Source organism: Perca flavescens, chromosome 9, assembly GCF_004354835.1.
Source record: "Perca flavescens isolate YP-PL-M2 chromosome 9, PFLA_1.0, whole genome shotgun sequence".
NCBI lineage: Eukaryota > Metazoa > Chordata > Actinopteri > Perciformes > Percidae > Perca > Perca flavescens.
In genome coordinates, this window is record NC_041339.1 from 24461552 (window position 1) to 24489075 (window position 27524).

Below are 27524 nucleotides of genomic sequence, written 5' to 3' on the forward strand. Positions count from 1 at the left end.
TGCAGCTTCTAAAATAATTTCTCGTACCTTTTGGTCCTACAAAAGTATGCCCAGCATTGTCAAACTATTCTGTACTACGACAATTTATTTAAAAAAATAGACATTTATACAAAAAACAATCCAGTCAAAAAAAAAAAAAAAAAAAAAAAAACATTTCATGGATACAAAACTGTTGAGCCCTGGCTGTTCAAACTTCCCCCTTTCCCCCCATTACTAACTCATCATAGTTTACAAATCTAATAAATAAGACCACAATGTTTGAAATGCCTTGAGGCAAATATTTACGTCTAGAAAATTCAAGTAAAATCTTCTCCTACTCTCTCTCAGCCAGACAAGTTTCTTAAATGCGTTTGCAACTTTCAAAGACTTAAAAGAAAAAGACATGAGCAGTTGAAATGAGTGCAGTGGTGAGTTGTCACTTTCTCAGATGCCCTTTTTGTGGAGATCCCTCTCTGCACTCAGACTTCTCTGTAGATGGTCCAATCTGAGGACCAGTGGAGGTGGTTTCTGCTGCCTGGCTGCAGCTGGTGTCACCAAGAGGACGTCCTGCCTGTTGTGGCTGAGATGAAGTGATGCCCACCTCCAGCTCCGGTGTCTCGTGGGTCTCCTCTCCATCTGAACACGGCTCCCACTCATCCTGCTCGCTCTCCGTTGAGCCCTGCACGGCGATCTGGGGCACCAGTGTGAACCTCCTCACCACCGGCACTTCCGGCTCCACCTCCACGCTGGTTTGGGGTCGAGTGACCATCCAGGCCGTCCTGTGATGCTGCTGATGTGTTTGGGCTGCTGGAGTTGTGGGGGTCTCTGTAACTGGGGTGCTGGCTTTCTCCTCCGGCTCGTCAAAGCTCACCTCCTGCACCGCCTCCTGTTTCTTAAAGGAGTCTCGCCGCTCGGATAGGTTGAGCTTTCGCATCACGACCAGCTGCTCCGAGCGTTCAATCCCAGAATCCCTCAGCCTCTGGCTGCCGATGTATCCCCCTAGCCTGCTGAGATCGGCCCCAAAGTGGGAGCCTCCAGAGGCACCCTCTGCCTCCGAGTCACCCAGCAGGTCCCCTTCACAGTAAAACGGTACTTCCAGCGTGTGCCTGCGGGGGGTGTACGACTTCTTATCAGCATGATACACACCAGACAGCTTCTCAGCTGACTGTACCCTCTTCAGGAGAGGAGACCGAGGTGGCTCGGCGCTGCGGGGCCGGACAATGTGTCTAACGATGGTGGGCGGGGACAGGGCATTGCCGTGGTAGGTGTGAAGGGTTTTGGCGAAGCCCGACATTGGAGAGGGAGAGCGCTGTGGAGAAAGAGGCTGAGTGGAGGATGAGGAGGAGTTGCAGGCCAGGGGCGAGGGGGGGATGTTGCTGGTTGACTTCCGGCGGCCCACCTTGGTGTAGCGCTGTGTGCTGAGTTTGGAGCCCAGGCCGTGGAGAGAGCTGGGCCGAATGTGTGCAGCGGGGGAACTGGGAGAGCTGGAGCAAGGAGATGTGCTCTGAGGAGAGTTATTGTCTGGGAAGCAGAGGACAACGGTTTCAAAAATTGCACATGACAAGTTGCAGAAACCTCAATATTTTACCATATTTACACACAGCCAGTTCTCTAAAATATGCTCACAATGGCACCATTTGTGGATGCAACTATGAAGTCTCTTCCGCGCCCTGGTTTTCAGATGTTAAAGTCGAGAACAACAAGAACCATTTCATTTGATTGGGATTAATCCTGAAGCCACACTGAGCTCACCAAAGGCCTGATGGTCGGGTGCGGGGCTCCGGCAGGGTGTGGAGGGGCCGGGGGAGAGGCTGTGGGTCGGGGAGCCTGGGAGACTCTCGCTAGAGGAAACTGAGTGGTGGAGACCTGAGTTGAAGCTGCGACTGCTGTGCATCACTGTGGTCTGCTTGGACAGTTTCTTCAAGATGCTTCGTCGCCTGGAGGGAGAGGAACAAGAGTCAGATATGTGATATTGTGTAGTTCAGTGAGGTGAGTAGTGGCACCGACACACGGCTCTGGGGTATTCTGTGTTCTGATGGCCCTGCAGAGTATTTGGGAATCTCTGTTAATAACAACAACATCAACATGCATCTTGAATGTTTACATAGATTGATTTATTTTTATTATTTCAAAGTTTAATTTGTTCTGTATTTAAAAATATATATATATATATATATAATTCTAAAGCGTATGTGCCAAATATATAATTTGTGCCAAAATCTAGGCATTTTGAAAACAAACTTCTTTAAAACAAAAAAAGTCCATAAAAAGCACTGGCAAAAATGTTAAGGGAAATATTCACCAGCACAATAAAACACACCATGCAGTAGATATTATTAAAATAATACTAAGTTGCTACTAAACTTCACTTAATAGGGTCTAACACTAGGGGGGGACATAGCATTGACTTTTGCAGGATAGTTTGTCTGAGGACATCCACCAGTTGCCAACCTCACAAAATAAACAAATGATGAGTAACACTGCAGAGCTGCAGGGGCCGACAGAAAAAAAAGAAACTCGGATTTTCACCTGTCGTAATTATCTCTCCTCTTGCTCTTCTTGCTGCGACGAGCCATCTTGCCTTTGTGTTTGATCTTACGAGCTGGACCCACTTTGATTGACGTGTTTTCAAGCGCTATGGTCTGAAGCGTCACCTTGCTGCCACTCTGCACATTTCATAGGGAGCAAAGAATGATTGATTTGTGTTAAGGACAAAAACTAATTGCAAATTGCAACTTAAAGTGAATAGTGATAACCTGCCACAGCAGTCTGAGTGAGTTGCTTTACCTTCAGTAGCAGTTCTATCATCTCAGGGTGGACCAGGCCTTGGACAGACTCTCCGTTCACGTGGGTGATGAGGTCTCCAGTGCAGAGACCTGCCTGGTGAGCCGGGCTACCCTCCTCCACACTCTGTTAGAGGAGCAACACAGTGAGCGTGAGGAGAGGAGTTTAATTTGAGCGTTACATAACCCTCTTTTTATGCCTCTCTCTTCTGTCATCCGAGTAAAAGACATTACTTGACGTGGACACATGACATTTAAAGGAGGACTAGGTTAATGCGGTGTGTCTTTTTTAGGCAGTTTAAAATCTTGAGGTGACACCCACCGACACCATGTGATGCACCGTGTACACATCGCTGTCGCCCATGTAGACCCGGATGGCCTGCAGAGTGAAGCCAAACTTCTTCCCCGAGGTGTGGATGACAATGGGAGGCTTCAGGCTGCCGGGGCTGAGCGAAAGGTCCCGGTTGGGGGAGGAGTCACGGGACGAAGGGTTGGAGGACAAAGAGCGTGGGGAGATGGGACTGGGCTGGAGGCCGCCGGGCGAGTCGTCTGAAACAAACACGGGACCGTTTCCTTTTTGAATATGTCGACAGAACAAGTCACAGCTTTCTGCCTCAGAAAGCGATATTTTTATGAAAAGTTGTGGTCCTATGAATAAAATGTTTTTTTGGTAGATTTTCCTGACCATATACATTTGAGGTCTATTCACATACATAGCTAAAGAGTTCAGTTACAGTCCAGTGACTTTTATTATTATTGTTCATTATTATGTGTGAGTAGATGTAGCACTAGAGACTTAAAGGGGTGATAGAATGCAAATATGCAATAGTTTACCTTGTCATAGTTGAATTACGACAGTTCAGTGGGTAAGATAGGCATACATAGAACCTCAAAGTCCCATTATGAAAATTGATGGCTAATTGCAAATTTGAAGACTTTGTCTTCTGTTGGACATTTGGGTGTTGATGATAACCTTCTGTACCTGTAGTTATGATGAGAGACAAGGCTGAGACGGAGGCAGACTTGGGAACCTTTCCTCCACAGGGAAGCCTCTGTCTGTCCGGCGTCTCCAGCTGGTTACCAAAGCGCCGAGGGCCGACCAGATCGTTGGGCGACGAGTGTTTGGCCCCAGTGCTGTTGCTGCGAATCCTGATCCTCTGAAGGTTTGACACAACCACCTCAGCTGCAGGTAACATAGGTCAATCAGTAAACGGCATGTTGATGTGCTCAGTGTTCATGCCTCTAACAAAAGCACTGATACATCAAACATAAAAAAAATTAAAAAAAAACACATTCGGTCAGTCTGGATTTACCTTCATCATCAGTGGAGAGGGCAAAGCGGGGCATCGTCTCCAGGCTGTGGGTGCTGCTCATCACCAGAGGACTGGTGCTCCTCTCGGACTGGGAGGAGCTGGAGGAGGCCCGAGGGCGAAGGCTGTTAACAGTCAAAGACCAGTTCAACGGGTAAATCAACTGGTGATCACACAACAACACCATCTGACTGCTGGCTGCTTTCACACAGACACATGAGAATGCAATTTTACATGTAGCCTAGCAACAAGGTGTTAACAAAAAAAAATAAAAAAAAAAATAAACAAAAAGCCTTAAGATGACCTCAAAGCAGTCCAAAGCCCTCTCTGACACCTGTGCCTACCTGGCCATGCGTCTGGCATGTCTGCCCTCTGCTGGGCTCGGGGAGGAGCTGAGTCCTCCCATGTCCCCGCGGTCCTCCTTGTCCTCGCTGTGGCTGCGGTCAGAGGAGAAGCTGAGGTTGGACGGCGTTGCCAGATGTTCTGTGCTGCTGTAGACCTGAAAGGTTGAACAGGAGAGAGGGTGTGAAACAGAGAGCCGAATATTGAAGAGCTTTCAGATGATGTGTTGCACCGTCTAGCAGCGTTAGAGACCCTTCACTCTTTGATAAACATAATACTTTGTTATCTCAACAGCATAACAGAGTGGGACCTGGCAATAATTACCTTTTACTAAATTCTGTAACAGCATGAGGTCTTCAATTATGAGAACATGTTTATTTTAAATATAAATATTGACATAATTAAGTGAACATTGCAAATTAGGAAAGGGACAAAATATTGATACGGCAAAATATCTTCCTTTGTGTGACACGATAATCAATACACTGGGGCCAAATATCGATATTTTAATTAACTAGTACAGTGCCCGTTGCAAATGTGTCTGTTTGGAACGGGCGACTGCTTGTAGAATTCTTCAAAACCAAATTGTATCCCAAAATTACTTGCAGAACGACCCCAAACCACTTAATATGCGACTCCACTGTATAACCTACTACTGACTTACAGTGTAGGCTACGTCTACATCAGAGGAAGACATTGTACTACTGTATTTACCTGACAGAACGGGGCAGATTCAGAATGTAATCACAAAATATCACAATGAAAATGTGGAGTAATCAGACATTAGTGTCATGGACTTGTGGCAGTGTGCTACCCACTGAGAGAGAGAGAGAGAGAGAGAGGGAGAGAGAGAGAGCATAGATGTTCATTCCCATACAGGTTTAGTGGCTTGATGATTAATGGTGAAGTATGGATTTGATTCGCGGGGTATTTTAATGGTAATATTATTAGTGTTGTAAGTTAGCAGTAGACATAATTAACCCGACCCAGGGTGAGTCTTATGAAAACTGCTATGTCTGCCCGGTTCAACTCTGAGATTTTCTCGCATTGCACAGCGCTGTGAAGGAATAATCTCAGAGATTACGTTATGTTCTGCCAGCTCACAGCAACTTAATACAATAACAGGAAAAGAGTCAAAGGCTGTAACACCCAACTAAAGTAAGTAACACACAAAGTAGTGCTACTTTGCACATTTTTGTGGGTCTGAGGTGTATTTCACATTTTAGCTGCCAAAGCTCCGCTGCTGTCTTCGACCCTCTCTGTGCTTCTTTTATTTATTTATATATATATATATATATATATATATATATATATATATATATATATATATATATATATATATATATATATATATATATATATATATATACACACACACACACACACACACACACATCACTTACTCGTGCCTGTAGCAAGACACCTGTCAAGTTTGAAATCCATCGGACTAACTGTTCAAGAGAACACACACACGATAAAATATGGCACTCTAAATAGATTTCCCTGCTCCCAGTGTCGCTACTTCAAGGTGACGCTCAACACATGAATGAGGGAAACTTGAACATAAGTTAACTAGCTGAAGAAGAAGAGGTTTTCAACAGGATGGCGAACAGCAGTTTGAGGAAAATAATAGATGCCCCAGCCACGTTTAAGTCCAAAGTCTGGACCCACAGATGCCCTATAGTTCTGTAATTTTAATTTACAGACTGAAAAATGTATGCTGTGAATTGTGCTGTTTTCTAACAGTTTGGACATTCAGTAAATAAAGAGAGAAAACCTGCACTTCATAGTTAGACCGATAATGTGAAGTATCATTTTAGGATTGTCTAGTAAATAGATTATCACAGAATTGCCGTATCGTGATATTATTGGTGTCATGAGCTATGTACCGTATTGTGAGGTACCCTGTGATTCCCACCCCTATTATAAATAGCCAGAGAAATAATGCTGAAGTTTCTTCTGTACCAACTGTTTGAACCTCCAAAGCTCTTGTCTTCCAACACATGCAGCCCTTACCTTGCTAAAGCGATGCGACCAGGAAGAAAACTGTCTGATTTCCAAGGAAGACTCTTCATCATTAGTTTCCTCATCCTCGTCAGACGCCAAATGATGGTAACGTTCTGAACGAGCTGAAAACAGGAGGAGAAGAAACTCAAATTTTCAGAGGAATCATAGAGAACCCAGTCTGTAGAGTTCCCATTTGTCAATAGTTTTTTACGTTTGTACATCACAATAGTGGTCTTAAACAGCCACCACAAATACAGTATTTTGGTTCTGGTGTTTAAAATGTGGAAGAAAACCCATTCTTTAAGCCTGACGTCAGGATGTAACCTACTGTCGAAGTAGCTGGTGTCGTCCTCCGCCTCCAGCTGAGGGATGAATTCAGCTTTCTGTCTCAGGAGTCCATTCCAGTCCAAACCCAGGAAGAAGGGGTGGTGTTTGACCTCGGGGGCTCCGCCTACAACCACATAGACAATTAAATACAGGATTAATTTTGAAAATAATGTGACTTCAATAACACTCAAGAGGCAAAATGTATTTAATGCATGGCCTGAAGTTAATTGAATTCCTTCTGACAAATAGGGGATTCATATATCTATCCATCTCTCACATACATTATCTCCCAAATGTCTTGCAATTATGTTTAGGAGAAAGTCACCATTTTAAATTTCCCTCCTGAGAGAAAACCCCCTCATTTTTAATCAGCAATAAAATGAGCAGTACCAGTTCCTAGTCGGTCTAAAGGACTCTGTCTGAGCAAGCGGGTGATCAGATCCTGGGCATCAACAGGTAAGGCATCGTCTCCTTCTGGCCAAATGATTTCATCTGCAAAAAAAACCCCAGAAAAACAAACAAACGATAATCAAAACTAAAAACAAACTAATGATAACATAGCTTCTGAAGGTGTTGCTGTGCTTGAAATTCAGTGTGAGGACAGCAATGTTTGTACTTCAAAGACAATCCCTGCGGGCATTAAATTATTTCCATATCTTGGCATTTGGCAAACATGTCATTGTGCAATGAAAGAAATCATGCAACAAAAAAATCCAAGTTGTGAATTTATGCTTCCAAAGATTTTCTGACAATATTAGAAAATAAGAGATTGATGTCTCATTTAGGCGCTCACCACTGACAACTTGTCCAAAAAGCTCTTCAGGTGTGTCGCCAAAGAACGGAACACAGCCGACCAGGAATTCATATAGGATGACCCCCATCGCCCACCAGTCCACTGGCTTCCCATAGCCCTGCCTGAGGATCACTTCCGGGGCAATGTACTCCGGAGTGCCACACACCTGCACAAGCAAACCAGCACATCAGAGTTGTGGGGAACAGAAACCGCTGCTTCCATAATCAGTAAAAAAAAAAAAAAAGTTTTGTCGCTTACATTCAAACCAATCTCACCTGTTTGTCTATAAACTCTCTTGTGTCTTTCTCCATGTGACCCTCGTACAGGTTGGTGGTCATGTTCATCAGGCCAATTTTAGACAGGCCGAAGTCTGTCAGCTTGATGTGGCCCATGGATGTAATCAACAAACTGTTGGGTGGGGAAAAACAAAACAATCCACAATCAACATGAGCAGTTCCCCCACACCCCTAAGTGTACTTTCCTTTTGAATAGTCAATACTTTTACCAACATATTGTACAGTCATACAGTACATTTCAGAAAGAGAAGCCAGTATTAGTACAGAAAGTGCTTGTCCATACAAAAACGAGTTGTCTGTGCTCTCACTTGTCAGGTTTGAGATCCCGATGCACAATACCATAGTTGTGAAGGTACTCCAGGGCCAGGACTGTTTCAGCAAAGTACAACCTTGTCATTTCTACAGGCAGTGGGCCCATGTTCTTGAGCAAGTTCGCACAATCTCCACCTTAATGGGACAGAAAACCAGAAAACCATGGGCATTGTGTTCATTTTGATTTCTGTTGCCTGTACTAATTATTCCTTATTTCTAGTTCTACATTACCACTTAGTGTAAGCCACAGATTAGATTAGACAGAGCCAAATTTCTAAACCTAGATTGTTCACAGCAGTCTTTCTCTGCTTTACCTTCCACATACTCCATGACCATGCAGAGGTGACGTCGTGTCTCAAAAGAGCAGAACATGGAGACAACAAAGGGGTTCTCGGCAAAAGTCAGGATGTCTCGCTCCACAAAAGCCTGCTGGATCTGGTTCCTCAGGACCAGGTTCTGACGATTTATCTTTTTCATGGCAAACCGTTGGCGGGTCTCCTTGTGACGGACCAGATACACGGCCCTGTCAAAAAACCACGTGAGCCACATTAGACCTTTTATCGTCACACTCAACAGTAACAAGGTTTCAAGAAAACCTTAAGGGATATTCTCATTGCGCATGTTTTCTCATTGAAAACATACGCAAACAGAAAGGTTGAAGTTTGGGCCTATTTTTCACTGGCTACTAGCAGCTTCTAGAGGTCTAATTTTTACCTCTGAGATTCAGGATTCCCTTCACCTTATTCTAATTCAACCCACAATTGCATAGATTGGACATCTCTGCATGAAGTTGCCTTTGGAAACCCCCTTGTCAATATTTGGGTTTGAGCATAAGGAGGAAATTAGTGCTGACAAGATATTTAAGTATAAAGCAGAATGCAATGAAGCAGCTATGGTTTGCTGAAAATGTTTCATGGAACTTCTAGCATGCTGTAGATTTTTTAAGGGTAACTACCGTTTTTTTAAACCTATTTTCCTATGTTTTTGTGTCTAAGTGAATGATGGGAACAACAATCTTTGACATAGGCCCAGTATTAAGCAAGATCACTGCAGTCGGCAGTGGCAAAACAAGCTCCAATGTAAGTTAATAGGGCAATTGTCCAGTTTGTATTTACCTCCACAAAAGTGCTTGCTTTGCCACTGACAGGCTCAGATTAATATTCGAAGTGTCTGACAACATTATGGAAAGGATCCCTTCAGAGATAGACCTTTAAAACCTCTCTGAGACCTTTCTGTTTTACCAGAAACAGCTCTGAAGTCGCTAGCGCTAAACCCACCAGACTCCATTTAAAAAAGCAATACTTTTAGCATGTATAGGGACAACATATTTTCACAAAACTAGATGGTTGGAAAAGTGGAAAGACGACCCAAAACAGCTTTTCATATTTTTATTTTGTTTCTGTCGACTTTGAATGAAGTGAATTTTACGATGCTAAAATTACTGTTTATTTACATGGAGTCTGGTGGGTTTAGCGAACGCAATTTCGTGGATGTTTTTATGTTCAAAAAAAGGATCTTACTCTTCAACAGAAAGGTCGACCTCCTTAGAAATCCTTTCCAAAATGTTGTCAGACATTTCGAATACTAATCGGAGCCTGTCGGTGGCAAAACGAGCACTTTTGTGAAGTTAAATACAAACTGGACAATTGCCCTATTAACTTACATTGTAGCTTGTTTCGTTGCTGCCGACTGAAGCGATCTTGCTTAATACTGGATCATTTCAAAATTTGTTGTTCCCATCAGTCACTTAGACACAAAAACATAGGAAAATAGGTTGAAAAAAAAAATCAGTAGTTACCCTTTAAGGAATCCTTTAGTTATATAGCGAGGAACCCAAAGGTACCTTTTGACTTGTTATTACTCTTGGGAGGTTTTTGTAGCTCTTGGTTGAAAAGAATAAAAAAAGTGTGCAACTAATGTTTCACAAAATTAATAAACACCAAGAAAAAGCAAAGACAGCTTAAATAAAGGCCCTTTCTTCTTACCCATAAGCTCCATTACTGATGAGTTTGATGGTATCAAAATCACTCTCAAAAGGTTTCCTTCGAGTCGGGGTCAGCATCTGTGGGGCTTTACTCTATAAAGAGGAAGCAGAAACAAACTGCTATTGGCTGTTTATGGGCAAAATGCAACACACTAGAAGCAATACTGTTATTATAATGATTAGGATTGTTAACAGTATAATTCATGTTCCAGGGCTTGTTCTGCAGTCTGCTACATGAAGTGTCCTGTGATCCAACATGTAGTCCAAATACTGAAAACATAGCTTTTCCATTTGGTCCATATATTAATGAGGGATTTGGGGCAATATAACTAACACTGCTTAATTTTGCAGTGACAGATTTCACAGCAATTTTGAGATTTACTTTCACCATAAACATGTCTTGGCTTCCTGTAGCCCACCGAAAAAAAAAAAAAAAAAAAAAAACTGATTTAAAATAGTTATCATTTCACACTAAAATGGATCACTGGAAAAGCACAACAAATCAAATGTCCCGAGACACATTTAGCACAACACTCAGAGGTAGCTAAAAACAATTAAAACAAGGGACACATTAGAAGAAAATATGTGTTTAGAGTGCATCTATTTTATTTTGAATTTTTTTTTAATCTTAAACCATATCCTCTTCCAATCAATCAAATTTTCACAGGTAGTCAGTAATAATAAAAGTGAAAGTTTACCTCCACATTACCATCTGGTTCCACTGACACTGAAGCATTGGCCTCATACTGTTCAAGCTGTACCATGTCTAGAAACAACAGATAGAGAAAGACAGTGTTTAATATTACTGCAAAGAATCTTCAACTCCCACCATTACCTCTTCCTCCTCCGTCTCTGTTACTCTTATTTCACACACAGTTAGGAACTTTTCGGTGAACTTGATATTCTGTTAGACCATCTGAGGGTTGTCATGTGTTATAAATGTTATCTAGCTGCACAGAAACTGGTTCCTACAGTTTAATTAAAGTTCATGTTGAATTTCATGTTACAGAAGTGTAAACAGAGTGTAAGGCTTCTCACTTCATGGCAGAGAAGTCCTTTACCTTCTAATGGGTTCCGTGTCAGACCAAGCTGGCTGATGATGTAGCGGGGGATGTCCGTCTTGATTCCTTGCCCGACTTTGGCGTGACCCTCTGCTGCCTCAAGTAAGTGATAAAACTCTTCCGGGTCAAACTCCTGTCAACAGCATCCAAGTCTCATTAATATGGACTGGCTGAAGCCAATATCCTGCCAGACTGAAGTCAAAGCAAGTGTTTAATCTGCATCAGCAGTACAAGTCAAAGGCAACTATATAGTCTCAAAGATTTTCAGCTTCTCATCCAAGCGGCTTCAAGTTCAGCCACTTTTGAAATAAATAAATACATACTACTAGTAGTCATCCTGTGTATATGAATGACCCAATAATAATAATAATAATAATAATAATAATAATAATAATAATAATAATAATAATAATAATAATAATAATAGGGCCTGAATCCAGAGTTGATGATTTAAGATTACTGAAGTTTAATTTAAAACATCAAGGGGGTTACTGGTATTTTAATCTGAAATGTTAATACTACCGGCTTTTTGGCAGGTTATGTCAGGCCTATCACAGTTAAAATCTTACACCAATTTCACTTGGGTTATTCAACTATCAGTACAGAAAAAAAAAAAAAGAAAACAAAAAAACATAAGTACAAGTGTTATACTGGGTTAGTCTTTGAGTAGTCTCGCATTGCCAGACCTTCCTCCACAGCGCTGCGGAGGAGGAAGCAACGGAATCTCTGCAAAATAGCCTCGGGAAGGAACTTGTTTACGTTCAAAGGTTGTTTTAGTAGTGCAACAAAAAAAATCTGACTGGACAGATAGTGTAGCTGTCTGGATTTACCCTGCAGAGATCTGAGGAGCAGTTAACCATAGTCCTCACAAATCAACCGGAGTTGAAAATGGCAACACAAAGAAAGCGGAAGGTGTTGGACATCCGGCGAAAATGAAAGACATTCGGCAGACTTTCCGGCGGCACCTGAACAATCCCGGAAATGAAACATCGTCGATTTAGACTAGTCTTTGAGGGATTTACATGGTCAATTCACCCACACCACAAAGAAAAAATTGACTATAGTGGTATTTAAACATGCACATATTTTGAATTTTATCTGTAGAGGTTTAAGATTTCTGCTACTAAGCTTTCTTACACCACACCAATACAACAGAAGGGGAAATTAATTTGTGATGCTCAAAAGCATAAAAATACATTAAAAAACACAACAATATGTTTTTGCAGAGACAATGTCCCATTTACCATAGACCTTACTGACAACTGGGTATGTTTATCTACTAACAGGGAAACCGTGAAAGTTTAGTGTTATGGTCTTCCATTAAAGATCATCAGCTTCATGTTGCTGGCGATACACATCCACTTTCTGAGAAAGAATTAAGGTCAGAATCTCATTTTTGTCCTACTTAAACGTGAACTGATTTCCACTCGTTTTAATCAAAGTAATCTTATTTTCAATTAGAAAGAGATTTTACCCTCCTTAGCTTACCAGACACTCTAGGAGGCGAGCAGGCCGAGAGATTATGATGAGGATCTTCCTCACCAGCTGGATGATGACGGATACCTCCTCGCTTTCAGAACGCTCGTATGCCTGAAAAACAGCATGAGAGCAGGGGTGAAAACATTTTTCAAGTTTATTTATGCAACCAACTGGCTCATCACAACAAAAATTTTTTTGAAAAAGATCATGAAATGTCTAATCAAATATGTTGATATGTAAAACTTCCTGTTGTATGTTGCACTGTGGAAGTATATTAAAATACAATTCCAGAAAATGAAATTGCTTATAACAAAGGTTTTTAATATAAAAGGCAAATAAAAGTGGGAAAAGGGGAAAATGGCAATTTTGATGTTGCCACATTGAGTTGTTGGATAAAAGATGGCATGTATGCATCATGGATAATCTATAACTTCTATTTAAAAAAATCAAATATACTTCATCAAAAAGACATGACTGTGTATTTCTATGAAGCTAATGAAATGTTAAAATCTTGGTGTGCAAAAATTATGTAAATCTCCTTTGTCATCAGGGCTTAGTTGTGTTAGTGGAAAATAACTGATCAAAAGGACCTAGGACCTCTAGTGCCACTTCCTCCACCCCTGAAAAAAAGATTGTAGCAGAAGAACAGCTTCGTACTGAAAAAGGAAATATATCAATAAAACACAGTGTGTTCAAAGCAGATGGGAATGGAAATATGTACAATATGAAAACAGACGCTGCCTGACAGAAATGCGTCAGAGAAGACATCACTTTAAACCAGGAGGAATTATTATAATAATCACTGGGTGGGTGGGTCTCAATGAATCATCCCCTGCCTTACTTGTAGACTGGCGAGACAGTTAGCACTAGTGAAACACTGGTTGTATGGTATACTATGCATTTGTGTCCAAGTTATATGCCTGTACAGCGCTTAGCTTAGGAAAAAAGCTGGAAACGGGGAAACCGCTATCTTGGCTCTGTCCAGGAAACAAAATCTGCCTATACGCATCTCTAAAAGGCCAGACTATTCCTTTAACTTTCTCCAAAGTTCCCAATGGTTGAGAGAACCATGGTCTGTTACATGTAAGTTTATGTGTGTTATCCTCTCACCCTCTGGTCATGCCAGACCCACAATCCAATGTGAATGTCACAATGTGGAAGTGTGAGAATAACAGTCTTGTTACTAGAAAGTCACAAGGCCAATACAGCCGTGTGTCCTACTATTGAAAATAGAGAATCCCGGGGCGCCTCTAGCTCACCCAGTAAGAGTGTGTGCCCCATGTTGGCTGAGTCCTGCAGCGGCCCCGGGTTCAAATCCGACCTGCGGCCCTTTGCTGCATGTCATCCCCCATCACTTTCCCCCTTTCCTGTCTGTCCACTGTCACTACAATTAAGTGAAAAAGCCCCCCAAAAAAGAAAATACAGAATCCTCACATGCTCACCAAGTCTTAAGTCAGTTCGGAGAATCTGTTTAAAGTTTTTTTTTTGTGTTTCTGTGCTACAATTCCCAGAGATCAATCTTCTTTTTTTGCGATTTTCTCTTGATGAAGTTCCTGTAGGTGGTGCTCTTCACTGTTCATGATAACAAGGTGAAAGTTATTCTGCTTATTACTAACTGTCTGATGTAAAGGTCACACAGTAAAGCTGCTGCACACTTGAAGAAAATCACCTGAGGTAACAGACTATGACTGGAGGTTGACAAATAAATTGAAATCCCCTGTATGCTGTGCAAATGTTTTTCATAAAGCTACTTTTGTTGCAGAGATCAGGAGACCGTGCAAGAGGGTCTTTTTGTTCAATCTTTGCTGCCAAACGCATAAAATGGGTAACTTTCTGTACACCAGAGGACATTTTCCAGACAAGAGCTACCAGAGTGTTTAAAACAAAAATGTAGCAGCTTTTACAAACTGAAGTATCACTACATACATTAAACCATAAATTACGAGTCAGAGAATTCAGATGACTGAAAATGTAATTTCATCCTTGAAACTGTTACACTTTTTAACAAGGTTTGCGTGTGTGACAGCATTTGTTCCACTGTATGGGAACAGAATTACCAGTTCAGCGAGTCGGCCATGCCTTCTGTCTGACAGCAGGAACAGGAAAAGAGGTTGCTATAGAAACTAACATTTTATCACAACAGATAAGATCTGTGACAACAGCACCTCTCACCATTGCTGACAATTTCCACAACCAGATAGACTGTGTGTGCTTTTACTGTAGCTATCAGACGGTTATTGAGTGACATGCCCGTTTTGCACATTACCCCAGGTCGATCAATCCCCCTTCATAACTTCATCACATCAGAGGATCGAATTTGCATGTAGTAGCTTATCAGCTAATGCTTAAAGCTGCAGTATACATTTAAATGACATTTTCTTGCAACTAATCAAAGCCATTTGGACCCATGTCATTTCTACTTTGGTCCTGCTGGACCCAAATCAGATGGCTGTTTCCCCACCTCGTGAAGCAGCTTCTCTAGCTTCTCCTGCAGCTCAGCAAAGTAGCGGGAGGTAACCAGGCCCGTCTGGGACTTGTCAAGACAGTCTCTAACCAGCTCGACCAACTGGTGCTGGATGAAGCCCAGCACCCCGTCAGCCAACGGGAGGGAGCTGTCTGGAGAGCAGTGGGTGATAATCTCAAACAAGCGCTCCTCCATCTGGGCCGTGGCCTGCAGGGAGGACAAGCACACAAGCACACAGTTAAGGCATTTAAAAAGGCCAGTCATTATGATTTTGACTCTCTACAGCACAAAATGTCCACAAAACTTCTGTGGGTGGAGTCATATGGTTGTTGATCATTACCAGTGATTCAACAGTCAAGACACCTGCTGAGATTTGTGGCTTTCAAAACTCAGCCTCAGTTTCCATTCTATACTCTGTTTATAGTTTAAGTTTCAAGACATTTAAGATTTAACTACTTTCGGGAGGAGTAACAATCACACTTTATTTTCTTAAGGTAAGACAACACGTGTGCTACAAAGTGAAAAAAGAGCAATGTACAGTTTCTTTGCTACGTGAACGATCTACAGTCGTCTGGTGTGTACCTTTGGAAAACGTTCTCTGTAAACATGGTTCATCATGACAATCTCATTATCAAAGGAAACGCTGGATCGCCCAGGGCTGCAAAAGACAAACATCAACACATTAGTACTGTATATTTTAATTGATCAAATGCATTTAGATTTTTACCAATACATGGTTGAATACAATTCTCCACTAAGCTGGAGGTAGGGTGTGAAAGTGGTTATGTCATCGAGGTTATTTAGAGAGGACCAAAGGTCGATTCAGTTCAGCCCACCCAAACATACGCACAAACGCTTTACCATCATAGTTTGGGTTTGACTGAATGAGGTCAACATCTACACTATTCTTGATCTCAACCTGCCAAAAGCAATATTGTGAGCCTACATTCTATTCTATTCTACTCAGTAGAAGGACCAGTGTGTGGGATTTAGGGGGGATCTATTGGCAGAAATGGAATATTTATTATTATTATTATTATTATTATTATTATTATGTTTTCATTCATTTATAAATCACCTGAAACTAAGAATTGTGTTTTCATTAGCTTAAATGGACCCTTTATAGCAACATAGGGAGCGGGTCCTCTTCCACAGGGCCTGCCATGTTGCACCGCCATGTTTCTACAGTAGCCCAGAATGAACAAGCCAAAACCTCTAGAGTGGGCCGTTCACGTTTTGACGTTACCTGAAGGCCACCTTAGGTTCTACTATACACTTGGAAAGGGAGGGATGAGAGAAGGGGTATTCAGTTGGTTGCAATCTGCAACCTCCCTGCTAGATGCCACTAAATCCTACAAACAGGTCTTTTAAAAAGGTAAAGCTACAATTGGAGTGATTTCACTGTCTACTAATGGTTTTGATGTTTCTACACTGAAAGAGGTTTCTTCTGGCCAAACAGTGTGAATCATCAACATCACTCTATTAATCATTTACTGCAACACCACCTCAGTATTTAGGCCAATGAGACGGTGTATTTTTACAAAAACATCTTGCTTGATGAAGCTTCAAACAGAACAGATGGAGGGAACATCACATGCAAACAGGCTCCCTAAGCCATTTTTTTGTCATGAAAGACGCCTCTGTTAGACTGGATGGCTGCTGCCCAACACACATCTCACAGCTCACCGAGGCTGTCTGCATCAGCCCCCCCCACCCCCCACGACTACAGTTCAGTAGTTAGATCCCTGAGGCGCTCTGTTAGCTAGCATGCCCACGCACGGCACACCATGGTGCCAGAACACAGAGCACTCCGGCATCGCACAAACAGCGCAGAGCAGAGCCAACAGGCATGTGTAATCTATCGGAGGCCCTTTAGACGCCAAATGCTGTGTTTGCTTGTGAATTTGTCTTGGTCATACAAATACACAGACATGTTGACATATGACAGTCTACCAGTACAAAATGACACACAGGACCTTATGAACAGCGCAAAACATGCAATCACTGTCCAATGTTAATCCCTGAGGAAGAATTACTGCATTTAATCTGTATAAAATATGAATATAATTTGTTTAATGACAAGAAACAATAAAAACAAATGTTTAGACTTGGTTCAGACTGGGTGGTACAACAAGTGGATTTTATGGGAAAAGAAAGAGATAGATAGATAGATAGATAGATAGATAGATAGATAGATAGATAGATAGATAGATAGATAGATAGATAGATAGATAGATAGTGAACACAAGTTAACCCACTAACACTTCCCCATATCAGAGTGGATCTATGGCGTAAGAATAGACACATTAAAAAAGGTGGCTATCTCACACTTAAGACCAACATTTAAGAAAGATGTAATAATCAAAATCTTTGATATATTGAGCAATCATTTTCTTCTAAGCTTTTTCCTAAAACAAATATATAAATAATATGTAGCATTAAAGAAGGCAACAACAAGACTCATTGCAATGCCAGAGGAAATCAGGTTTAGCTACCTGAGGCTCCGAGAACGTGGTCGTATGACCGTTGAGGGCCGCCCATCCTCGTCGGTCATGCTGTCTGTGCTGCGGAAGTGTTTGAAGAGGAAGTGCAGCTCATCTTGAGTCGGCTGGTAGGGAAGCTGGTGAAGACGCTCCTGGGAGGATGAGGAGGACTGCAGCCACAAAGAGGGATCCAACAGTCAAGCAAATTATTTCATTTCTAGATTCAACACGTTAAAATCCTCACATTCATCAGCTGGTATGTTTTGCCAAAACACAAGCCACGTTTATTAACTCTTCAGCCAACAATGACAGTTGCTCATGTAAATTCTGAGGGACACCACACTGCAATGTTTGTACTGGGCCTTTATATCGTGTAATCACTTTAATATGGATCGGCTGCTAGTACCTAACTGATGTCACAGGGATGCCTTTTCATTGACATCACTCTTTTTGGCTCCTGCATTTACAACATAAAATGAATGAGGTTTTAATTGATTTATGTTAAATTACTCCATATAACATTTTTAAACCAGCATTTGGCAGATTTGAATAGTTCACTTACATATTCATATTTACTTTCTAGTTTATGACGACAGCAGCATGGTGCACTCTGCGCCAGCAAGAAGCCAACATACTGTAAGCCCCACCAACCAACTGCTAATACACCTGTGGAGGATTTAAATGAGACACACAAACTTAGCTGGTGTATGAATTTAGAATAGCAGTTAAAGAGTAAAGATGAACTTAATACCTCTCCAGCCAATAATTGATGCATTTCTTCCAGTAATGGTGTAAACAATAATGAGGCCTACAGAGGCATCGCTATTTGTAGAAACAAGTTATTTTCAATGTCTACTGAGGCGCTGAGTAAACTCTTTTCAAACTGAACAGGACATGGTGTACGTTGCCTGCAATCTGTTCAATTTTGCAGCCCACGAGTCCTGAACAGAAGGGGGCCAGAGGGACGGCATCTGTGAAGTGTCTTTCTAATGCCCTAGTATAAAGAGGGAACTGAGGGCCACTGAAGAGCCCTATTGTCCCCACTGACCTCTGGGCCTGCGCCGGGTCTCCCCCAGAAACGTTCTTATAATAGCTGCACATGGCAGACTTTCAAAACAGACTCAGATTCAACCCCCCAACTGTAAACTGTTCATTTAATTGCGGTTTCATTACATCATTCTGTAAACAAATACAATTACAGTAAAATATTTGAAATATGTATTCTTCTTTTTGAAAGGATTTTGAGTGACTAACGTCACTGGAAATCAGCTTTTCAAATACTGAACAAAAACATCAGATTTAAGGCCAAGTTAAAATAATTACCACAGCTGATGTTAATAAAGAAATTAAAAAAAACTACTTACTCTGTAAATTGTTAATGTGAGAAATATGTGATGTTGTGAAGTCATTTTAAGTATTCAATCCAATAACTAAAACAGCCCGGGGGCACACACACACACACACACACACACACACACACACACACACACACACACACACACACACCTCAATAACATGCATACACACAGACTGTGTGCAATACTTCTAACACCAAGTTCCACAGACTGAGAGAATGACTAACTAGCAGATGATGGAGGAAAACAATTAGCAGTTTGTCATTTCGGGCTTGGCATTCACCATCCCTTATTGCATAAACGAATGTGCTATTTGGGCTCAGTGAGGTGTTGGAATTGCCTGGCCGGCATCTCTCGACCGGGGAGGAGGGTGACATGTTTTGGGATGACTTACCGAGACGGTGGAGCTCGGCGGGTTGGTTCCATAGCCAGACGAGGGGAGGGATGCAAGGGACCATCTCCGGCCCTCAGCTCTGAGAGAAACGGACATGCATGTTACATAAGCCTCAGTAGCTTTGGCTTAGTTAGCATTTCATATGTAAAACTCCTTACATAACAGGCGGCGGAGGAGTCCTGTGACTACAAGAGCATGAAATGAATGTCCTTTTATCCAAATCATATACAACAGGGTTCTCTGTGTCCTCACTTGATTCAAAGCAGTTCTCTAAGCAAGCTACACCTTAATATAAAAGAGACCTTTTCTATTTGTGTGAAAAAATATATATAAAACACAAGCTTTAAAAAGCCAACAGACATGGTGCAAGAATATTAAAAGAAGCTACCTGTCGGCACGAGCCAAGTGACTGAGATCACGACAGCAATAGAGAGAAAGAGAAAAGCAAAAGAAAGAGTTTCAATGGGTTTTGGGAATCTTGCGCAAGTGATCCTGTGACCCCTGGCATTCAGCTGAGGGATTAGTACTGACATCGTTGCCTTCCTTGCCAGTTTTCATTTGCCCAGATACAAGGAGTAGCAAGCAAAGTAAATTAATTTGAGGATATACTGTAGTTTACATAACAGAAACAAATCTCCACTTCGAAACATGAACAGGGAAAGGATCTTCTCTCCAGTTTGGAGCAACACCATAACTGAAGTGAAAAACAACAACTAAAGGTTATGTTTTATAACATTTGGCATGCGGTTTGTAAGCAGAGGAAACAATGAAGTTATTACACAAGGAAAATCACAAGGCTGAGTGAAAGCTCAAACAGCGCCATAACATTTAGAATTAAATTGATTTGCTGTAAAAGACTGAAAGAGCAACATCTTAAAAGAGTGTTGTTAAATAGACCCGGACAACTTCACCATGTTGTTTTAAAGACCACATCAATACATTAAAGCCTCAATAAATTATATATAATAAATGCATCTTAACAACTGTTTATCCACAATGATCTACTCCGATTATCTCTACGAGTTCAGTTTGGTTATGAATTTCAACTGAAGAGCCTCATTAAACACTGACATATAAAATGAATCAAGAGAACCAGATTTCAAGCAGCAATGACCAGGGTTGTTGATTGTTCTACAAGGCTTTCAGTCGTCATTACTGCAGCACTACAGATGACTTTAGTTTGTGTCCAACATGTTGCATTGTCTGTTAACTTAGTGCTTATTTTGCTCAGCACAATAGATTATCATACGGTAATACGTTTGCTTGTAGAATTAGACGTAAATTCCTAAGTATGTCCAAAGATAGGACTATGAATGTCTTGGGTAAAAAGGTTAAAAAAAGATTAAAAGGTTCATCCATAGATTGCCTTTGATCTTGATTGTAAGCTACCGCGTTATCTGCTTTACACTCATTTTCTCAGAGGTGTCGTTTTTCTTTCTTGTTCCCATCCTATTCAGGGATGAAGCACCTGAACTGCTCATGAGTTTTTAACGACTGTTCTTGGGTGTCTTCAAGGTGCACTTGTAGCTTACACATGCCTGGAGCGAGACAAGCGTGTTGCCATGGGAACCAGGTTGAATGATGTGTGGGTGGGCTTCAGGGGTACTCTCTATCTAACTGCACATCCTGCTGAGGGGGAGTTAGAGCGTGACCTTTAGAGTGTGATTACAAATTAGATTTATTTAATTTTTGGGTTCACGTTGTCATATTATAACAATCGGTTTTTTTAAACTCGGGAATCAAAACTGGCTGTAGATCCTGTACTTTTATTAACTACTTACTGTATTTTGGAAGGGAAGCCAGGCTAATAAATAACTAAATGGCAGCCATTACTTCCAGTTTATGATATCCTCACTTCTCTTTGTACTCATTCGTTCACTCAAAAGCACTTTGGGGTAAAAGAAAACATACCGAGTGCTGCTGTTGGTTGAAAATTGCATTTGAACTCCAGAATTTTGCAAAAATAACAAAAGAAAGTCTTCAATTAAAATACTTTTATGAAACTCTTTGTAAGGTAATACTTTGACGCAATGATTTCGAAATATTTAAAAAATCATTTCCATGAAGCTTATTTATTCATATTTATAAGGGAAATAGAACTTTACAGGGAAACTAGAGATACTGTTTAATTGATACATTTCCAAATAATTCATTCCACCTAGACCACAGCACAGGCAAGCTTACAGTTCACTATCTAGGAAAGATAAAGTTTTATTTATATATATATATATATATATATATATATATATATATATATATATATATGAAAACTTGCTTTTGTTCAAAGGAGATTCGTATTGACCCAGTTAGTACCAAATTACATATATATCTCCAAGAAAATTTCAAAAAAAAAAAGAAATCATTAGAAAAATTACAGACCCGTAAATTAAAGTGTTACAATTTTTATTAACTAATTGAATGAGTCATTAAATTATTTTGATCAAACCCCCTTGAGATTACTTAGAGGTAACAAAACAAATATATCGCTCCATGGGGGGGAAAAGATTCAAGCGAGCAGTGCTGACATACCTTCGGGCAAATGGAAAGTTGAGGCAGGTACTGGTCGACACATTTCGAGGGCTGTCTAGAGGGCTGCTCGCAGCTGAAAGAGGGAAGACAAAGTTAATACCGGTACGAGTCACATCTGTAACAATAAACACAGGAAAATAGAACCGAGAAGACCACGGTTGCTATTACAAGTGGAGATGTTCCAGAAATTATGACATCGTGTCTATGCATGCAGGAACCCTCAATCACTGCAAAACCTCAGACGGGTCCAATATATTATCTTGGTATTACTTTTTCAAACATTACAGCGCCGAGCTACAAATAGTCTTGATTCAGAGGGAAGCCTCATCCAGTTTGGTCTCAACAGAGTCTAGAAGCCTAGGTGGCGGTTGAGTACCAATTTGGACAAAAGAGAGACCCAATTAGAGCCTGACTGCACTCTGTGATTAGATCATCCTCAGCATGATTAAGTTTAAAACAGAGCACATCCACATACTGTTGGTATGAGGACCTCTTGAGCCCAACGCTTTCCATAGAGTGCAGCTGCTTCATAGCATTAAGGTGCTGTACACATTAACGTTTTTAAACAGTGTCCTTTAGCAACATCAAGCAGTGCAGATGGCTAGTCTGTGTGTTCTGCAGAGGCTGAACCAGGGCTGAGTGATAATGGTAGAATACACAATTTTCAATATTCTGATCCCAATTAGGTCCGTATCAAATATGGATACTGATCTGGACCGATAATCATATTTAGTGTAGCAATATCTCAATCTGTTTTGAAACAGTATGGACATGCAGGAGAGCACAGATGAGTCCATCCTGCTGAGATTAAATAACAAGAGCTTGCTAGATGACACCGCCACTGAAGTAGAGCCAACGTCAATACTAGCATGGTTTTTTGCAGCAGCGCACCTGTTGGGACATGTTGGGATTTAAAAGGATACTAAAAGCTGCAGTAGATCTTACCAGTGTGGAGTGAGAGCGGGGAGAGCGGCCGGGACAGTGTGGGTGACGGCGTCCCGACACCGAGGCTCTTCCTGTTGCTGCTGCGACAGCTTGAGCACAAACAGGAAAAAAAGAGAAAAGTCAGACTGCCAACCTCATCCCTCATCTGCATCTCGTATCACTATTTGTATGAAAACGTCTCTGTGGTGGTTTTCATGGGCCAATTAAATCGGTTTTAACACAACAGAGGAATTTATTACCAACGGTTAAGATGAATGATAAGACCTGGTGTGTTCCTTTAAACTGAGTGAAATCATTTTAGTTTATCCACCTATGATTACATGTTGGACTCATGCAGTGCTTTAATCAGCATGTGTTCTATGTTATAAGTGTGTGTTTGTGTGTATTGAGCAGCAGCTTTAGGCCACAAAAGACATGTTATGACATTGTAACACTGGGCAGATAAGTTTATTTAATTTGAGAATGTCATTGTATTTTAATTTAGTTATTATTTAGTTTATTTTGTGCAGTTTATTTTAGTTTAGTTTCCTGACTTATTAAAATTGTTTCTAAGAAGCCTATAATTGTTTAGCACTATTTGTTTGAAGAAAGATACTTCACATAGCATGATAGATCTCCCTGATTAAACAAAAGGAGACATGAAGCCTAAGAAAGGAAGATTTGTTTTGATTTTTAAATAATCTATAAATCAGGAACCCTCTGTGCGTGTGTCCCCACACATACGCAGTATGTACATTTTTTTAAACTGCATGCCGACAGCGTTTGTTGCAATATAATGTTGAGCCAAAAGCGGCCGTGGTGCGGTTACAGACAGCTGGCACAACTGCTTCCTCTATGCCCTGGTGACTGACTGACTGACAGGTTGGAGGTTGTATGGCAACTTTATTTCTACAGCACATGTAAGCAACACGCAAATCAAAGTAGTTTACATAAATCATTAAAGAGCAGTTAAAAAGAGACAGAAAAACAAAACAGGCTAGAGAATAGAATAAGATACAAATACAAGAATAAAAGTTTGAAATCAAGAATTATAACTTAATTATAATAATATAATAATTATATATTTTGTGTGGAGTGTAAAATGTTCTAAATAAATAACAAAATGTTCTATGTAAATAGGATGAATAGGTTTGGAATTATTTTTACAACTGACGTTTATTTATTTGACGTACTGAAAAGAGGTACCGGTGGGTACCGGATGAATTTCAGGTACCAGTAAAAATGTTAACGGTACCCAACCCTACTCGCCCGGGCCATATCGCTATGCGCTGTAGCGGCTTCTCCAGCAGGCTGAGCCCATAACTCTATGGCTGAGCCAGCCAGGCCTCCTTCCCCTTGCCGAGCCACATCGCCACCTGGATGTGTGGCGGTTAAAAAGGAAAAAGGGGGACACGCCGAATCTCGACTGATTGAACCGTGCTTATAGTTAGATAAAGTAGTGGGGGTTAAATACTGGGAAACAAGCAATCGGCCCTTTCTGAACAGGCACGCTCAAAATGAGCACTGCACTTGTTATTTCAATTAAGAAACAGGATTATTGGGAGAGTGTTCAACAGCACAAATGTAGTGTGGAGACAGGTCTTCAAAAGAATGCAAACCAGTTTACATTCAGATAGCACCAGGTAAACAAGGGCGTGCATGGTGATCCTTAATTACACAGTGCTGGCAATGCCAGTGAAGCACAGTGTCCCATGTTGTCTTTTGGTAAGATTTACATAACACATTACACAAATATCAATACTTTCTTTGTTCTACTCAATTAGTTTCTGCTAGGGCTGCAACTAATGATTATTTTAATAAAAAAATATTTTTTTTTGGTAATTGATTGCAGTGTTTCCTTTAGGATTTTTTTTTTAGCAGTGGGGGAAGGTCCAAGAAATGTTGCCGTTGGGGGCCGCCACGGTCAAATCAACTGAAATTGATCGTTTATTCTAGAAACTTCTAAAAAATAATGCAGATCCAACATCGCAGAAGTTCTGCCCGTTGAAAAATGACTGAAACTGTTAATCGATTATCAAAATAGTTGCGGATTATTTTTCTGCTCTACTCATTGAATGATATTAAGTGTTTTTCAGTCAGTAGCTGAGTGCTAGGCTTTATAATATCAGCTAGCTCTTCTCCTTGGTTTTTTTTCTACCAAAAATACACACTTCATGGTCTAGGACAGATGGGCATTATGATACTTAGCAAGTAGAACTGAGATTTCTTTGTCTCTTCCCACTGAGATTTAACTCCACCAATGAGATTATTTCTGCCTTCAGAGCAGCTCTGCCTTGAGAGAGGTTTATGTAACTACAACTCTAATCTGCAGCATGGCCATGTCAGTTGAGCACGGAAAACTGATGAGAGACAAAATACAAAGAGAAAAACTTCTGTCAACAGACTCAAGGCTGAAGGGACTGTGTGCACCGGCAGCAACAGCATGCCCAGCTTGAGCTACAGATGTCCAAGACTGTCTGTGCGTGTGTGTGTGTGTGTGTGTGTGTGTGTGTGTGTAAAGGGCAGGAGGGAGTGTTAAATAATCCTCTGGTCCTGAAAAGAAGAGGCAAACTGACCAATAACAATCAACTGAGCACATTTTGACACCAGGGTGAACAGTCCACAATAGCGCTGACATACTTATTCAATTAATCAATTATTAGACTGACACCTGAAAATGAACCACCTACTTTGACAATTGATGAATCGTTTGTCATTTTCTAAGAAAAATGCTTAGTATTGTCTGGTTGCAGCTTCTCAAATATTGGGAGTTTTTCTCTGTTTTATAGCCCATAAACTCAATATGTTTAAGTTTTAGACTGTCTGTTGGACAAAACATGCAATTTGACAATAGACTCTAAAAGGAATCTTGAAAATAATTGTTTGCATCCTTATAAGAATTTGCAGTTTCCAACTTCGCAAATGAGGATTTGCTGCTTTTCTCCGTTTTATATTGTAGCAAATTGAATATCTTAGACTGTTGATCTGACCAAACAAGCAATCTGAACACATTCCCTTGGGCTCTGGGTGATTGTAATGGGCATTTTCACTCATCTCTGATTCTCTGAATCTTTAATTAACCAAAAAGATAAATTGACAGATAAAATAATAAAAGATGATCGTTATATCAAACAGGCCGAACATCAGTTCCAGTGAGTTAGCCGTTGGCCCCTATCGGACAGTGAACAGCTGCAGGTTTTATCTCCAGTCATAACAGTAACCATGGCAAACAATTAGCCTAACTGTCACTTTCAGTCAGCAAATTGCATCACACCAATATAAACAGAGTTTGCAAATAGAGAGCTTTTTCTTCATATAAAATACCTTTTGGGGTCTTTATTTAGATTAGTGTGGTACTGTGAGTCCATGCACATAGTAGGCTAGCCAGTTGTTGGCTTTATTCATGAAGAAATTATAGCCTGCTCTAATGTTAACTAACGTTACACATCCAATGTCTGACAAAGAAAACTGCATGTTGTGTCTGGTACTTGGAGGCATTACCTCTGGGGATATTTATTTTAGAGCAAATATTAACCAACTGTATTAGCTAGCTAGCTACTTTCAGTTACGTTATTTTCTGGACAAAAGCTGTGTATCACAGGCTGAGCAAACACAGGATTAGTCAACTCTAGAGAGGAGCTACTTATGTTGGTAATGTTTTAACACAACGTCACTGTAAAAGTTTTCAAATTAATAAATTAGACGTGTGAAGACCAGCATTTTAACATAAAAAAGCCCACATAAACCGGTAAACTCCGGATTAGTAACGTTAACGTTACCTTTTTGAGCGCTTCAGCAAAGCTCCCGGAACAAATTGGGACTTGTTCTGGTTTGGCACCGCAGACCAGTGACTTGGATCCGACATGCTGGAGGACTTTCTTGCATTTACAGCCCAGTTTCAAAATGAATGATGATTTCAGAAAACTGAAGCTCGGCTCTATGTGAAGCCCGCTCCCGCTGCTGCTGCTGCTGCTGCTGCTGCTGTTCTTCCCACCATCGCCTCCTCTTCTCGGCGGTTCCTTTTGTATTCTGTCTTCCTCGTGCAGTCCCAACGGCCCTGGAGCTGCCGTTACATCCTCCGGTCGGCTCTCTCACCGCGGTCCGGTCCCCGAAACATCACCTCCATGTCGGTTTGTTTGGCGCGTGTGTAATACCGTTCACACAGCCGCAGCACACTTTAGTTTGGCCAAACACACGCTGCTGGTGGCTTGTGTGTCCGTGTGTATGAGCAAGCTGGAGCCTGATGCTGCGTTCAAGTGCTGCTCGTTACCTCCGGCTTCTTACTGCTGCAAAAATCTGCTAAGCTTCAGGGCTGCAACTAGCGATTATTTATCAAAAATCACAATATCCCATTTTATCAAAGCCCAAGGTGACAACTTCAAATCGCTTGTTTTGCTTGTCCAACAGTCGAAAGCCCAATGATATTCTATTTCCAATGCTATGAAATCAGAAAAAAAGGTTTGAAAACCTGAAACCAGTGATTCTTTTCTGCTTGATAAGTGACTTGTTCTTTTGATCGATTATCAAAACAATACATATTAGAGTGCCGCCTTGCCCACAAAGCAAACATTTTATTTGATTTTAAGTTTTGAGCCCAAATTATACTTAGATAACTGTGTGATGAAAGACAGCAGCTCTTTTTCCTCTGCAGGCTGAGAAGGTTGAACATTAACTCAAGGATACTCTGCAACTTCTACAGGTG

At 41.0% G+C, this 27524-nt stretch overlaps 1 protein-coding gene across 1 annotated transcript; it reads right to left on the reverse strand.

The window, feature by feature from the left end:
- On the reverse strand, positions 1-27073 carry mast3b (microtubule associated serine/threonine kinase 3b). The gene is made up of 26 exons (XM_028587169.1): positions 26602-27073; positions 22844-22932; positions 21899-21971; positions 19370-19448; positions 17633-17790; positions 15720-15795; positions 15135-15344; positions 12683-12784; positions 11195-11327; positions 10832-10899; positions 10135-10226; positions 8464-8672; positions 8146-8284; positions 7817-7949; positions 7542-7707; positions 7139-7240; positions 6750-6872; positions 6431-6543; positions 4417-4571; positions 4076-4197; positions 3745-3945; positions 3085-3311; positions 2767-2889; positions 2509-2645; positions 1732-1916; positions 1-1500 (listed from the first exon to the last, which is right to left on the reverse strand). The coding sequence occupies exons 1-26, from the start codon at positions 26685-26687 to the stop codon at positions 416-418; spliced, it is 4386 nt and encodes a 1461-aa protein (XP_028442970.1). The 5' UTR covers positions 26688-27073; the 3' UTR covers positions 1-415.
- Between the last annotated feature and the right edge of the window lie 451 nt (positions 27074-27524).